The following is a 17,500-nucleotide window of genomic DNA, read 5'->3' as shown; positions in this document are numbered from 1 at the left end:
AGGAGGCGGGGGGGGTGGAGGTTATCCCTGAGTGACTCAGGGGCCTGAAACTGGACCGGGGCCCCTGGCTCCTGGCTGGAATTACAGATGTTTATAGAGATGTTGTTTGGCTGTTTCCAAGAGTCCAAAGACTGCAGCTCTCAGCCAATCACAGCTCAGGCAGACTGAGGGGGGCGGGGCCTGTGTGCCAGCTGTGTGCCAGCAGCTGGCAGGAGATCAGGAAAGAGTGAGAGGAGGAATGAAGGAAGGAAGGAAGGCAGGAGGGTGACTTTATCTCTGTTTCTCTTTCTTTTCTCTTCTTTTCTTTTCTTTTCTCTTCTTTTCTTTTCTCTTCTTTTCTTTTCTTTTCTTTTCTCTTCTTTTCTTTTCTCTTCTTTTCTTTTCTCTTCTTTTCTTTTCTTTTCTTTTCTTTTCTTTTCTTTTCTTTTCTTTTCTTTTCTTTTCTTGCCTGTTTCCTGTTTCTCTGAGTTTCATTTATCTGGAACAGTTTTTGCTGCCGAAGATTCTCTGAGTTCATCTGAGTTCATCACTGTGAGGTTGAGAAATAGAAACAGAAAGCCTCAGTGTTCAAACACACACACACACACACAGGCACACACACACACACACACACACACACACACACACACACACACACAGAGTCACTTCACATATAAACGAAACTTTCCGTGTCTGTGTGTGTGTGTGTGTGTGTGTGTGTGTGTGTGTGTGTGTGTGCCTGTGTGTGTGTGTGTTGTGACTTTCCTGTTGATCAGGGCGTCCTCTCGGAGCACGATCACTCTCAGGAGGAGGAGGAGGAGGAGGAGGTTCAGGGTGGGGAGGCAGCAGCAGGAGGTGGGGGTGGAGCCGTCCTCCTGTCACCCTGCGAGGAGCCCCTCCCTGTGTTTCTGCCCCGGCTGAAGGGAAAGTCCAGCTCACTTCAGACCTGAGAGCCTCAGTGAGAGCAGCTCGTCTTTATCGTCCTCACCTCGCCGTCTCCACCCATCATGACTGCCTCCCCCTCCAAGTCGTCCCAGAAGGCGAAGAACGTGGTGATCACCCTGCTGGCGCTGTGGTCCATCGTGTCTCTCATCATCATCGTGGTGTGGGCGACGTCTCCGGACCTCAAGGGCTCGGCTCAGTGCCGCACCGAGCTGCAGGAGGCCAACGAGAAGCTGGAGGGCACCAAGGTGATGTTCAGGAACGACAAGGTGGCGCTGGAGGAGCTTGTGGAGAAGGAGCGGGAGGAGAAGGACCGCCAGAGGACCGAGATCCTGCTGCTTCTGGGACGCCTCAACGCCACCAACATTACACTGGAGGAGTGCCGACAGGAGAACGTGAGTGACGGAGGTCAGAGGTTGCCTCTGACTCAACCTTTGACTTTAATATTTAATTATATATAATAATAAATAATAATAATTCCTCTGAAATCAAGAAATGATCTCAGACTGAGAGCAGAGGCTGCAGGTCCTTAAAATGTCTCACATTTACTGAAAAAAGGACTAAAAAGTGTTAAATATTCTGAAATATTTATCTATTGAATGCTGTCGCTGTAAAAAGTTGAGAAAACTTTTCAGATACACTAAACAAAGTTTTACCAACTCAGAGTTCTGTTGAGAAAATGAACTGTTCTTCTTTAGATGAGGGGGATTTCTAAAACTCAGATTCAAGTTTATCTAAAGAAGAAAAGTAAATTCTCTCAACAGAACATTATAAGTTGGTAAAACCTTTTCAAAAGTTAAGGGTTTTTCTTAACTTTTTAGTTTTTACAGTGCATCAATAGTTAAAGTTAAATTCTCTCAACAGAACATTATAAGTTGGTAAAACTTTTTTTATTTCAAGAGTTTTTTCAACTTGTTAAAATGTCTATTATTTACAGTGATGGCATTCAGCAGATAAATACTCAAGAACATTTAACAGAACTTTTTAAGGCTTTTTATCAGTGAATGTGTACTTTAGACATTTAAAGGACGTGCAGTTCTCAGACAATCATCCATCCAGTTAACACAGAAACCAGACTGGAGACATTTACATCCATCATAATACAGCACCACTTTAAATGACTTTCAGTGTCAGAAATATATTTTTATGACAGAATTAAACATATTTGAACAAATGTTTTATTGTTTTATATGGCCTTAAATGTAAATAAACTTGGTGACACCTGTAGAGAGTTAAATGAAATGTAAAAAAAGACTCTTGTTTCTGTGAAACACGTTGGTTTGTGTGGAATCACTCAGAATGATCTGAATCTGTGTCTCGTCTCAGGATGTGAGGGAGTTTATTTTGAAGGGTGTTTAACTTCCTGTTTGGATGTTGCATGTTTTTCCTCGTCTCTGTGTTTCTGTGTGTTTCCTCTGCAAAAAATAAAAAGCACACACACACACACACACACACACACACACACACACACTCTGAGGCTTCACCTGCAGTACATGATGGTCACTATATTTAGAATATTTTCTCCTCTTTATCTTTCTGTCAGACAGACTTTTCTGACAGGAAACCACCGTTATATCAGACAAACGTCTCTCTACAAACCAACCAAACTCCATTGATAAAATCAGTGATTTTATCTCAGTGAACTCAGGAGCTGTTGGTCTGCTGCCTCATCTGTTACTGTGAGACTGAATCTGAACGAACCTTTAAAACAACAACACAAACACAAACCGTGTCTCTGTCTCTGTAACGTCACATTGAGATGCTGGTTTGTGTTTGACGGGTGTCTGATCAGTACTGAGCGCGTGCAGCTCTCAGCAGGTCACATGTTTCACTGTTTGATTCTACTGCTTCTACGTTTGTTACGTCCATCAGCTGTGTGTTTAATTCTTATTTACCACTAGATTTACTAGGCTGTCGTTTTATTTTACTCATATTTATCATTTATAATGACACTTTAGATGTGATGATAAAAGTTTGAATTTTACTCTGAAAGTTTTATGAAAACCACAAACAAACAGTCACCTTGATTTTTTCAAACTGTTGAACTTATTTTCTTAAACTTTTGAGCAGCAGGGTCACTCAGATGAAACTACTTGATGTTTTTTAGTGTGATACGATGATGATGATGATGTGTGAAGAAGAGACTGAATGACTCATTATCAATCTGACGATCAGCTCAGATCCAAACTGATGGAAAGTAAAAATAGCCTCGTTTTCACTCTGACTGCTAAAATTCAAACAGCAGCTCCACCCAGTTCCCCAAAACACTAACAGCTTCCATCTGTCCTCCAACAACAACAACAACAACAACAACAACAACAACAACAACAACAACAACTTCCATCAGTAAATAACAAATTCTGCAAAGAGGAACTGAACAGATACGTTGAAGGAACGTTGAAGGAACGTTCAGTTAAGAACGACAGAGCCTGCAGAGCTTCATGATAAACAAACTTTATGTTACAGGAGTTTGAAAATGAACACAGAGATTCTCCTCTTCACGCTCCTCCTCCTCCTCCCCCCTCCTCTTCACCCCACCCCCCCCCCCCCCCCCCCCCTTCACCCCCCCCCCCCCTCCTCCTCCTCGTTAAAGTGTTTCCATTTTGGGAGACTCCCTCACTGAGTGTTTAAACTGTGAGGACTTTAGTTGCCTCCAACGTTTCCAGCTTCATATTCTCTGAGCTGTTGGTTGGAAAAAGTGAGTGTTTGCCTTCGTCCTGTCCCTCCTCCTCCTCCTCCTCCTCGTCCTCGTCCTGACTCATTCCTCCTGCTCTCCCTCCGTCACCTCTGCTCCACTCCTCCCTCTCTGCTCCCAGAGGTTTCCCTTCAGTCTTTGTTTCTGCTCATCCTGTGAGAGCTGCTGTGTTTCTGACACGTTCATTTGCTGAAGGAAAGTCACATGATCACCGTGAGCGAAACGCAAAGTGTGAAAATACATGAAACATTTCTTGGAAAAATGCCACCGACCTGCTAACAGACATCAGAACAGAACAGGTTCTGTCAGTTTGCCAGCTGGTACTACCATTCCCAGAATTCATTGCAGACACTCCTCAGATTCCACAGAAAGCTGCTCACTGAGCTCATGAGCCAAAAACAGCCCAAAGTCCTGAAACAGGTTCAAGACGAAACAGACTTGAGAGGAGCTTTCAGTCGGTTTCCATGGTCTTCATCATGTGTCTTTAGCTGATAAATTCTCCACCTGCTCGTCTCACTGACATCAACAAAGATTCATTTCAGCTGAGATTAGTTCTAATCACAGTTCAGCAAAACCAGGTTTAAAATGAAGCAGAGCTCTGTTGCATGATTCAAAACTAATCTCAGTTTAGTAAATCCAAGTTTAGTGATGTAGACTAAAATTAAAGTTTAATCAATGTGGAGATATTTGCTTACCAAAATTAAAATAAATTAGAAATATTAATACATTTGAGTGCTGCTGTAACCAAGTAAATATAAAAAAGGGGCAAAACTTCCACTTATTGTTTGCTAACTAGCTAAAAAGAAAAAGAACATTGATTAGCAGTCAGTTCAAACGCTGAATCAGCAGAGAAAGTTTGTTTGTTGAATGATGAAGTGGAGTGAAAAAAAGATGCATCATAAAACTCAGCAGGTTCAGTCACTGTTCAGTCAGGTTGTCGTTGTTGTTGTCGTCGTTGTTGTTGTTGTTGTTGTTGTTGTTGTTGTCGTTGTTGTTGTTGTTGATGGTGCAGCTCAGTCTGACTGTGTGTTTGCTGATCAGTGAACTCTGAGCTCAGAGTCACCATCAGACTCTCTGAGATGATTGAACCCCTTCAGCTCCTGATCTCGCTGATCTGTTCACTCTGCCACATTCCTACAAAATAAAAGCTTTACACACAGCGAGCTGCTTTGACACGTGTCTGATTGAATCCACCTGAACACCAGCTGCTATCACCTGATCTGATCACATGACGCAGTGCTGAGCAGCTCACTTTAACCCGCTGCATGCTGGGTACATAGATCTGTCATCATCATCAGTCTAATGATGATGATGATGATGATGATGATGAAGATAACAGAGTTGACCTTAGCTGTGAAACTTGTGACCCACATGTGATATTTCCAGCTGCTGTGAGACATTTTCGGGGAGTGGATTCAGGATTTTCTGTTTTATTGATCTCACATCAGCTTCATCAGCTGATCTGTGATCAGTTTGAGATCTGCGTCAGTGTGTTTGTTCTTCAGTACGGGACACGAGACAACTGTGATCTGTTGCACCTCAATATTCCTAAAAACTGTTTAAAACTAACGAGATGATTTACTGTCATCTTGCAAAGTAAGAAACAGAAAACAAGAAAAGGAAAAGAAGGCAAACAGAACAGATCAAATAAAGTTAAATATACGTGAGCAGACGTCCTGATCAGTGACACATCAGATCTGTGTGGGTTTGACAGGATCAATGAGGACGTCTCAGGCCTCTACAGCGGACGCTCGTATGAAATACACCTAATCATATTTCAACGAGCACAATATCTCTAAAACGATTTCACCAAGAACTGAGACTGTATTATGGTCTTTTGTCTGCAGTGAACCTGGACTGACCTGCTGGATCAGGACACACTTTGAACTGACTGTGAACTTTATTTTGAAATGCCTGTATGGTGTGGCATAACATTTCTAGTATGAGTTTATGTTGAATCAGCTGAAGTTTTTTGATGAGATAAATATATTTGCCCAAATATTGTTCCAGTCATTTTCAAGGCCTTGTCCCTTAAGGTCACGGGTCAAAGATTTAGAGATTAAATCATTATAAGTTAGAGGACACCAGCCCAGCAGAGGATGTTTGAGGGTTAAACCAAGTGCTCAGAGTTTGCGGGGTGAGAAGGTACAGAGGGTAGAACCCTGTGGAACACCGTGGCCACAAATACCTGATCTCAATTTTAGCTGTAAGAACCGAGAAATCCCAGGAAGCTTTTGACAATAATCCATTTCAGAAGAGTACGGACGTCCCCAGAGGACAAACTGTCGGTGAAATATGGAGCAGATTTCTGAAGTAAACTGGAGAACCGTGACAGAACCTCACAGGAATGAAAGTCTGGGGTTACAAGTTTCGTGCTGACTGTTCAGCTTTTCTTTCCTCGCTGTGACATAAAATGACCTTTTCTTTATCTTTGATCTTCAATAATGACAAATGATCAGCTACCAATCAGCTGTTACCCTAGCAACAGACAGATGAACATGAACATGCTGTGCTAAGAGTGGGCTTAAGTCTGGTTTGTGCAAGTCCAAGTCCATTCTAAACACTGGTCTTAACTAACTGAACAGTTTGGACCAGGCTCAGTAAAGACCTGTCAGTCTGCAGGTCTGATAAATCCCAGTCCTTCAGTCCTTCAGTGTGTCTCTGACATCAGACTGGACCTGGACTGTGTTCCAGGACTCCCTGAGGAGGTTTCAGCAGTTCTGATAGGACTCTAGTGGTCCTTGAGTTTCCAGGGAGCCTAAAAAACATTCAAGGCATCCTTGGAGACGTTCAAGTGGTCCTTGACTTGTCTGTCTGTCTGTCTGTCTGTCTGTCTGTCTCTATCTTTAAGTCAGATCAGTTCCACTTTGTCAGCAGTCAAAACTACATCCTGTCCTGAAATCAGTCATCAGTATCAGTGTGATGGTGTTCACACACACACACACACACACACACACACACACACACAGACACACACACACACACACACAGACACAGACACACACACACACACACACACACACACACAGACACAGACACACAGACACACAGACACACACACACACACACACACACACACACACACACACACACACACACAGGTGTTTTGTGGTTGTGTGTGTGTGGTTGTTTTTGGATAGATCTGTTTCCTCCATCTGTCCCAGCTGAATAACAGGACCCCCCCACCACACACACACACACACACAAAGACACACACACACACACACACACACACACACACAAATACAAAAGTCAGCAGTGCCACTTATCACATATTTACTATGAAATTTGCTGTTAATTTTAAAGAAATGTCAAATATGTAAAGTGATAATTACTACATGTAAATAGAAGTTATCACATACTTACAGAGTGTGAAGGTGCAGCGGTGAGTCTATTGATCCCTGAACGTTACATTTGTGTAAAGAGGTGAAAATAAACAGGAGCTCAGAAACAGGCGTCTGTCCAACTCAAGAAAAACACGCCGCTGTGATGTGATGCTGATTCTCCCGTATCCAGGCAACACAGTATGTTGTAAAGGTACATTTACAACAAGCGTCTGAGCTCCGGTCAGTCGAGGCTCTGTCACAGCTTCACTGTCTGTTCTTCATCTTCTACTTCTGCAGATCCTTTTCAGTCCCTCCAGGATTCTGCAGCTGGTTTTTTTCAGACTTCCTGAAAAATTGCCACATGTTGCAGAGTTTTCACGCCGTTTTTGCATCGAAACTGTGGGAGGAAGTGAAAAGGATGTTGTGATTTTTTCAATGATTCATTAAGTTTTCTAACCTCAACAAAAAGCCTCAGAATGACAGAATCTGATTTATGTGTGAATGAAGATTAAATAAAAATAAATAAACACAAAAAATAATGACTAATAAAACCAAACACTGAGTTGGTTCATTGAGACGTTCATGAATGAATGCTGTGATTGGTTGAACTCGCAGGAAGAAAGAATGATTGATCAGATTTAGACAAAAGCTGCGGAGGAGTTTGGGCAAAATTTCAGTTTTTGTAAAATTCACAGGGATTAATTGAAACTTTCTGGACGGACTGACTTTTACTACATTAATCTGATAATATTTGGGTACTTTTACTTTTTAACTTAAAACTGAGCACATTTTCTAATCAGTTATCAATAATTTCAAGTAAAATGAAGGTTCACATAAAAGCAGCATCAAATTCTTGTTTGTTTATTTTCTGGACATAAATCATCAATTTTGTCCAAAATGCAAATTTCCCACAGATTTGAACACTGAGAACAGCGCGGTTCTGTTCTGCCTCGAACAAAGTCCACTTTGATTTTTAATGAATTATACAAAAAAAAATATAAATAAATAAATAAATGAAAAAAACACTTTTTCCTGCAATTTCAGTGCAAAAAAAAAATCATGACAACAAGTTTTGCAATTTTTCAGAAAAGCTGCTGTGAAATAAAAGACATGAAATCCTGCAGGGACTAATTTATTTAACTTTCATCTGTGTCCCCTGAGGTCGAGAACCGCTGTGGTACAGGATTCACACATAGTTGTACCGGTACTTTTATTTAAGTAAAGTATCCGAGTACTTTTTCCACATCTGCTGAGATTCATGACACTTAATCTGTGAGACTCTCGAGTCTGATGAAAAGTTTTCTGTCCGCAAAGAAGACGAAGACAAAGTGATGCAGCAACAGGACAACTGTCTCCTGACCTTGTTGGTCTTTATGAGACAAAGTGAGCAACAAACTGCAGGCTGATCTGCTGCTGTAACTGATCTCAGATCAGACGAGACACGAGAACAGAAGCAGGTTCTGAACATGTGACTTTAATTTTAAAGGAGTTTCTGTTTCAAACGTTTGATCTGTTTGTCTGAGCAGTCAAACCTTTTTACCCCTCGCTCTCTCACCAACATGTGTTCTCTCTCTCTCTGGGGTGTGTTTGTTTCGTCCCACAGCTCGTCCTGTACGGGAACATCAGCGTTCTGCAGGAGAACATCGAGCAGCTCCGTCAGACGGAGGCCAACCTCACGGCTGAGCTCCGCCTGAAGGAAGGTAGGAAAAACTCTGCCATCACTGCCATGAAAGGACACTTTCTCACAGAGTATTCTTAGCTGCATTTTCCCCCCGTTACCATGACGACCCGTGAGTCACAGTAAATAAACACACACACGATTGGTCGGTTTAAAAAAAAAAAAAAAAAAAAGGAGTATTTTCTGCTCACAGAGAAAAAAGAATCAGAGATTAGAAATCTAAAAATGATTCTTAGAGATTAAACTCAGCTGTGAGGAAGAAAGAAAGAAAGTCTGAAAACAAAAGTAAAGAAAAAAGAATAAATAAAATGACTTTAATTTAAGGGAAAATAAACGTTTAAAAAAGAAGCAGGAAGGAAAAAAGAACAAACTAAAACAAAAGTAAAGAAAGTTGTGTTCAGATTTTTATGTTTAAAGAAACAAAGATAGAAACGAGGAGCAAAGGAAGTAAGGAAGGTAGGAAGGAAACAAGAACAGAAAGAAATAAACTGGGAAAGAAAAATGAGAAAAAGCAACAATGAGTGAAAAGAAGTCAGTAAAGTAAGAGTGAGAGTCCTGCAGTACTCAGTGTGAAGTACTGCAGTAAAAGTACATGATGCCTCCTGACAGATGACGTTACAGTAACGGTCAGTGTTCAGCTGCACGACTCACGACTCCGTCACGTCTTTGGTATGTGGGTTTCCCTGTGATGATGATGATGATGATGATGATGTCATCACAGTGCTACGCTAACAGCTCAGAGACGCCAGGGTTCAGATTACACCGTGGTTTCCACAGCAGCTGCACGTGTCAGGCCCGTGGTTACCATGGAAACAGTTTAACTTACTTCTGTTTGTTTTCCTTTGTTGTTGTTGTCACCACAGTGTTTTAGCAGGTTTCCTGTTGTTGTTGTTTGTTTTTTGTTTTTATTTTTGTTTTTATTTTTTGTTGTTTTGTTCTTGTGTTTAGAATTAGTGGTTTTGTGTTTCGTCTCTGTCTTCATGTCTCCACCTCGTTCTGTCCTGCAATAAATTCAAACAAAAAGAAAAGAAAAAGTTGAAAGTTAATTTACTCAACATGTGTTTCTGAGCTACAGAGAGACGTGTTGTCCTGGTCTCAGGAGAACTGATCCAGGATCTGATCTCTGTGAATGTAAACTAACAAAGAGTTCATGAACTCGGTCATTATTTATCTGAGAAACATGGACGATGTTTTCGGTCTCGTCCTGAATATGTCAAAGGTTTTCAGGGGAGCTGATCTCTTAAACCATTTCACTTCAGTCAGCTTGACTTCTTCAGGTTCTTCAGTTCTTCTTCAGGTTCTTCAGGTTCTTCTTCAGGTTCTTCAGTTCTTCTTCAGGTTCTTCTTCAGGTTCTTCTTCAGGTTCTTCAGTTCTTCTTCAGAGTTCACATGTTGATCTGAAGAGTTCTGTCCTGATCTCAGGTCTGACGTTCCCCTCGAGACACGACTCTCTCTGTTTCTCACAAACTCAGCTGAAAAAATTAAAAACATAAGTTGTAGTTTTTGATTGACTTGTCAATCAATCGCTTCAATAATCAATCGACTGTCACAGTAGCGGTTAGCTGCAGCTCTGATGTTGACGGCTGTCAGACGGAGACACAAACCACAGAGACACGAGACTCTGCTCTGCTGCACCATTACAGCGTGTCCAATTAAACAAGATGTCCGACTCAAAAACAGAGAAGCAGCTTTAATCCTAAATATGTTCAGACTTAAAAACTAGACTGATCAAAGATGAATCCAGAAAGAAAGAAATCCAACGTACAGGTGGACAGTCACAACCAATCAGACACAGGTGGAACAAATGGTAATAAAAACAGGCAGGAAAGACAGGAAGTGAAGTCAAGACACACAAGGGAGGAGCAGGACTACAAAATAAAACAGGAAGTACCTCAAAAAAACTCAAACCAGAACAAACATGTTTCTCCTGAATATAATGTTAAACTGAGCAGCAAATACCTGCACAGGTGATAAGGTGGTATTTAACACACACACACACACACACACACACACACACACACGCACACGCACACACGCACACACACACAGAGGTGTTCATGGTCCAGAGCGTCCACCTGACAGGGACATGTGGACACGATCAGCTGTTAGCAGTCAAATGATAAACACACAGGTGAACACAGGTGAACCTTCTCTGTACTGCAGGTCTCACGACCGTAGATCAGACCATTGATCCGGTCTGAACTGGTCTCCACACTGTGGTGATGAGTTCACTGACTGCAGGTCATCTGAGAATTAAAAGTATCAGCGAAAAAAAATAAAGAAAGACGTAAATAAAAGTCGGTGTTTTCCGAGTCTTTCACATCGATCAATCTGTTGACTGATAATGATCAAGGTTTGAAAAATGAGTCCAAACATGTGAAGGACACGGACGTACGTCAGTCTCCTGTCCTCCAAGTCTTTCCTAATGATTATTTTCATTGTCAATTAATCTCTCTGTCATTTTCTTGATTAATTGATCAATCTTTTGGTACAAAATGGTGAAAAATGTCAATCAGTGTTTCCCGAAGTCTAAGATGACATCATAAACCAGAAAATATTCAAAATTAAGACGCTAGAATCAGAGACTCAAAAAATGACTCAAACCAATTAATCGATTATCAAAACAGTTAGCGATTCATTCAATTATCGATTGATGATCAATCAAACTGAAAGATTCTTCATTTACTGTCATTATGACAAAGAAAAGCAGCAAATCCTCACATCCAACAAGCTGCAACCAAAGAATGATTGATTATCACAATAGCTGGTTCAAATGATTAGTTGATTAGTTGTTGCAGCTGTATTTGATATAGATTCAACTCAGCGTACACAGTATTTTTACAGTGTAGTATCAGTACTTCTACTGTAATACAGGATCTGAATACTTTGTTTTACTTACAGACACTTTTTGTTGTCATTTTCTGACTTGTTGAAATATTTTAAATGTTTTAAAGGTCAAACCTTTGACTAAAGGAGCAGGTTGGTGTTTTTCTCTGCAGTGTTGGATGAAATCATCAGAGCCTTTGTTAAAGTTAGAAAGGTATTTTTCCCCGACTCCGTCTCCATCAGCAGCAGGAACAGGAGGAACAGGAGGAACAGAGGGAACAGAGGGAACAGGAGTCTGATGGAAACACTTTAATGAAGGAGACTTCCTGTTGGGAGGGAAGAGATGAATTGTGGGAGCAGCAGATATGAGAGCAGCATTGTTCCTGCAGCTGCTGATAAACATCATTCACCGTTTAGTGCAGAGTGGAACAACTGAGTCAAACTGCTGGAACTATGAGGAACTGTTCCACAGTCAGTGTTTTACCTGCAGCAGACGGAGGTCGACACGCCTCCAGTTCGGAGCAGCAACAGGAGAACTGGTGTAGGAACAAAGTCCTGCTGTGGACAGGGTCAGCAGGAACATGTGTTTTAAACATCACTCTGTCCAAACCAACCAAACTCCATTCATAAAATCAGTGATTTTATCTCAGAGAACTCAGGAGCTGTTGGTCTGCTGTACGGCACAGCAATCAGTCCTGAACCCAGACTGACTCCAGGACAGGGGCTCAGCTCTGGGACACTCCTGTTCTAGGATCAGTTCTGGTCCCAGTGGGCCATGTTTGCGTAGTGACCTCACTGAGACCGAATCTGATCCAGAATCTGCTCACAAACATTCTGCAGAACAGAAAACACACGAGCTGGCAGAGCGGAGATCATTCCTGACAGAACAAACACAGATAAGACGGAACATTCCCTTATAAGTTCATCTGAACCAAACTTGTTCTGTTTCAGAACTCTGCTCTCAGGTCACATGTTCCCAGGACTGATGGGACACCACCCACACCCCACCCCCCTCACCTTAGTTACTGTTGCTATGTTGGACAACATCATCAGGTTCTCAGTGTAACAGAGAGAACAGTCCTGGAACAAACAAACAGGTTAAAGTGGATCAGAACGTTGAGAGAACTAAAAACTTTCAGACGTTCTCAGCTGCTGTAGTTTCAGGTGTCTGCCTGCAGAGGGCAGCACCGAGCAGGAACACTGACGAGACAGACGGGAGAAGAAGAGCTCGTCTGCTGGTGGATATTAGAGCTGCAACAATTAATCAATTAGTAATCAAGTGTTAAACTAATCGCCAATGATTTGGAGAATCTGTCAATCAGTTCCAGTAATTTTTCAAAGAAAAAATTCTCTGATTTCAGTTTTTTAAATATGAATATTTTCTGGTTTCTTTCCTCTCTGACAGTAAACTGATGATCTTTGAGTTGTGGACAAAACAAGACATTTGAGGACGTCATCTTGGACTTTGATCAACATTTTCTGACATTTTATTGAGCAAACAACTTATTGATTAGTGGAGAAATTATTGCCAGATTGATCACTAGTTGAAAAGTTGGACACGTCTGTTCGCTCCACCTGTCTTCACAGGTTTGGACCAGTTTTTCAGTTGACAGGATTAATATTTCTGTGTGTGTGTGTCTGTGTGTTCAGAACACATCGAGGAACTGGAGCAGAACGTGACGCAGACGTTCCACGAGACACTGTCCTGCTACAGCCTGAAGGCGGCGGCCGAGAGTCAGATGGCGGCGGCGCAGAGTCAAACCAAAGGCTGCCAGTCCAGAGAGGAGTACCTGAAGAAACAGCTGTGAGTGTTTACCTGCTCAGTCCACCAATCAGAGAGAGGCACAGAGAGACAGACACAGAGAGACAGACACAGACAGACACAGAGAGACACAGAGAGACAGAGACAAAGAGACAGACAGACACAGAGAGACAGACAGACAGACCGACACAGAGAGACAGACAGACAGACAGACACAGAGAGACAGAGACAGACAGACACAGAGAGACAGACAGACAGACAGACAGACACAGAGAGACAGAGAGACAGACAGACACAGAGAGACAGACACAGAGACACAGAGACAGACAGACAGAGACACAGAGAGACAGAGACAGAGAGACAGACACAGACAGACACAGAGAGACACAGAGAGACAGAGACAAAGAGACAGACAGACACAGAGAGACAGAGACAGACAGACACAGAGAGACAGACAGACAGACACAGAGAGACAGACAGACACAGAGACAGACAGACACAGAGAGACAGAGACAGACAGACACAGACAGACAGAGACAGACAGACAGAGACAGACAGACACAGAGAGACAGACAGACAGACACAGAGAGACAGAGACAGAGAGACAGACAGACAGACACAGAGACACAGACAGACAGACACAGACAGACAGACACAGAGAGACAGAGACAGAGACACAGAGAGACAGACAGAGACAGACAGACAGAGACAGACAGACACAGAGAGACAGAGACACAGAGAGACAGACAGAGACAGAGACCTGCTGTGTTCAACATGATTCATGTGTTCATGTGATTCAGCAGCTCATCCATTCATTCATCCATCCATCCATTCATTCATTCATTCATTGATTCATTGATTCATTCATTCATCCATCACGCTGCTCAGGAAACGTGTTAAATCAGCTGTTTGTTCACTGGAGTCTGGTGTCATCATGTCCCAGTTAACAGTGTCCAGTTCAGGGTCCTCAGTCCTGACTGGTTTCACTGGGATAGTTTTGTAAAATGGACTGAACCAGGTGGAGCTTCAGGTGAGGAGAGTCGGTCACATGATGACAGGTGGAGACAGGTGATGTTCAGAAATCAGTCTACTGGATGCTTTTGGTTTTGATCTCATGGCTTTTCTGAAAAACTGTGATGCATGTTTCAATGTTTTTGAAATGAAATGATGGGAACAAGTGTTCCACGGGGAACAGAACCACTCTGTTCTGAGTCAAATGTTTCAAAACACTGGGTCGGGACCCACAGGTGGGTCACATGACATTTTATTTGGATCCCCACTTTAATAAAAGGCTGCAGAGGAAATTATATCTGTGGTTCATGTTTTATAAAGAACCTAAAATATGTTAAAAAAATCAAGAACATGTTCATTCTGTCTAAATATTCTGTTGTTTTCTTGATAAGAGGAAATAAAAACCGTGACATGTTCTGTTAACATTTAAGTTTAATAAGGTGACTTTCATTTATACACAAATCAACTCTGTCTGAAACTTATTGATAAGGTTTGTTGTGAACTGAGTCACAATAGTTTATCATTTTTAAAAATTTGGTCCCCAGGAAAAAAGTTTGGTTTACAGTGAAAACTTTTCAAAAAAGGTTCAGGGTTACAAAAACTTTATTTGTACGTGAAGAAGATAAATATTCAATAACAACAAATGTGTTCTTTTCAGAACGTGTGATAAAATATACATGTAGAACGTGATCAGAACGTGATCAGAATGGTCATCAGAACGTGATCAGAACGTGATCAGAACGTGATCAGAACGGTCATCAGAACGTGATCAGAACATGATCAGAACGTGATCAGAACGTGATCAGAACGGTCATCAGAACGTGATCAGAACGTGATCAGAACGTGATCAGAACGGTGATCAGAACGTGATCAGAACGATGATCAGAACGTGATCAGAACGTGATCAGAACGGTCATCAGAACGTGATCAGAACGTGATCAGAACGTGATCAGAACGGTCATCAGAACGTGATCAGAACGTGATCAGAACGTGATCAGAACGTGATCAGAACGATGATCAGAACGTGATCAGAACGTGATGCTCTGTTTCCTCTTCAGACCGTCAGGTGTTTTATTTTCTCAGCTGTGACGTTAATCAGACAAAAAATGCAGAAACTTCAAAAAAATATATTTCTCCAGCTGTTTATTGATGATCTCCTGTTTGTGTTTACAGTCAGAAGTGTAAGGAGGCGGAGTCTGAAACGGCCAAACCCTCACAGCAGCAGGACGCCGCCACCCCCAAACCCCCCCATGACGGCGCCGCCTCGCCTCTCTCTGGTATTCCTGCGATGACGCTGCTCGTCTGCAGCGCTCTGCATCTGATAACCTGTGAGTACCGACGGCACCCGAACGCCTCGTGCCCCGTCTTTCCCAACACAACGTTAATCAGCCACACATGTCCGTAAATCAGCCACAAACCACAAACTGCACCCGAACGCACCATTTCAACAACTCATCACAATCTGATGAAGCAACGAAATATTTAGATTTCAGCCAAAAAACAAAAAAATCTTCATCTTTTTATGAGAACCAGGAGACGACTGAAATACTTTGTGTTCAAAATAAGATTTATTCACTTGTTGAAAAACATGAAGAACGAAGCTTTATTAACATCAGAGTCGGTTATTAACTCTCTACTAATTAATTAATGATCAATTAATCAATTAAATATACTAACAAAATTAAATTAAGTCATTAAATCTCTTTTCATTTACCAAACAGTCAGTTTGATTTCCATGGCAACATGTTCCACGTTCTCTGACAGCGTTACATACACCCTTAGAAATAAAGCTACTCACTAGAACCATAAAGGGTTCTTCAGCTTGTCCCCACAGGAGAACCGTGTTAGAGCTTTTTATAAATGTTTACTTGAAAGAGTTCTACCTAGAACCACCTGTAAAAGGTTCCACTTAGAACCCTCTGTGAGATGTTCTACAGAGAACCCTATCATGGTGCAATGGTTCCACCTAGAACCCTCTCTGGAGGTTCTATCCAGGACCTTCCCGTCACTCAGACCAATTCACAGCCATTCTAGACAGTGTTTGTGTTTCCACCAGAAGCACGGCGGCGTTTCAGACGTCGGAGTCACGTTTCGAGGTTTTTTTTTTTTTTTTTTTGATGGATGGCGTCAGTCAGCACAGAGCAGGTCGAACAGGAAGTCAGGCACGGAAAACGCAGGGAGAATCTGCTTAAATTTCAAAATAAAAGCCCCCAGCGCAGGCTCACGATCATAAAGACAGACAGGAAGTGAAGTATTTAACTACGACAGAAGCACAAAGAGCGAAGACAGAAGATCAGATCAACAGAACGAAGACGGACTAAACGTTCCGCTGCTGGTGAGAACCGCCGTCACTCACATGACGTCACAAAGCCTCATCTGGTGGAAGGATTTCAACAATCCTTGAAGAACTCTTTCTTCCAAAAAGGGTTCTTCAGAAGCAAATGGTTCTGAGTAGAACCACAGCCCTGGGAAGGAAGAACCCTTGTGGAACTCGTCTTTCTATGAGTGTAGCCTGTGGAACATACTTCAGATGTTTATTTGAAAGTAGATCGATTAAAATTTTCAATTGATCAGATTCTTAACAACCGATTAATTGATCGTTGATTAATTATCATCCCTTCTCCAGGTAGATTAACTCTGGTTTTCCCAGTGCATTCTGGGAAATCGATGACACACAGCAGCTTCATCAGACACTGAAGTTCTGATGATGTCGGATTTGGGGGCGGGGCCTCCTCACTGATTGACAGGTGTTAATCTGTGTGTTTTGTTTTTTTGTTTCTTTCAGGAGTTCGTCGAGGCGCCGACCTATCAAACGACGGCGAGCACTGTGGTCCAGGACAGGACGGGGAGAGGTGGGCGGAGCCTGGACAGACCTAATGACTGCTGTACAAACTTCCTGTCTACACAACAAACAGATCGCCATGGAGACGCTGACGTGTCACGCTGTCACATGATGAATGATTGGACACAAACTTTGCTTTAACTTGAAGAGCTGAGACGTTCACTGACTCATTCAAAGACTCCGACGCTTCACCGCTGTTTGTTTCTTTAAAGCTTCACACAGAACGACGATTTTACTGTTTGACTTTTTTTTTCCTGCTGCTTCACTGCTGGTTTCTGTTCCAACGCTACAGATTTCTTTATTTTAAACTTTTTTACTTCATTCTGCTACATTTTTAAACTGATTTCCTGTCAGACGCTTTAGTTTTATTTTCATGAAATTCAGCTTATAGAGACTCAAACTTGCTGCAGAGAAACTTCATCAGAGTCACTGTGCTGGT

The 17,500-nt window shown here is 42.0% G+C and overlaps 1 protein-coding gene across 1 annotated transcript; it reads left to right on the top strand.

The window, feature by feature from the left end:
- The first annotated feature begins 775 nt into the window (after positions 1–775).
- On the top strand, positions 776–15,758 carry LOC146324497 (uncharacterized). The gene is made up of 4 exons (XM_084723871.1): positions 776–1,316; positions 8,546–8,642; positions 13,097–13,250; positions 15,393–15,758. Exons 1-4 carry the CDS (start codon positions 987–989, stop codon positions 15,622–15,624), a joined length of 813 nt encoding a protein of 270 aa, XP_084579997.1. The 5' UTR covers positions 776–986; the 3' UTR covers positions 15,625–15,758.
- The last annotated feature ends 1,742 nt before the right edge of the window (positions 15,759–17,500 follow it).

This window comes from Lutjanus erythropterus, chromosome 7 (assembly GCF_056507025.1).
Source record: "Lutjanus erythropterus isolate fLutEry1 chromosome 7, fLutEry1.hap2, whole genome shotgun sequence".
NCBI lineage: Eukaryota > Metazoa > Chordata > Actinopteri > Lutjaniformes > Lutjanidae > Lutjanus > Lutjanus erythropterus.
Note: the sequence above shows the minus strand (reverse complement) of the source record. Positions and strands in the feature narration are given on the sequence as shown.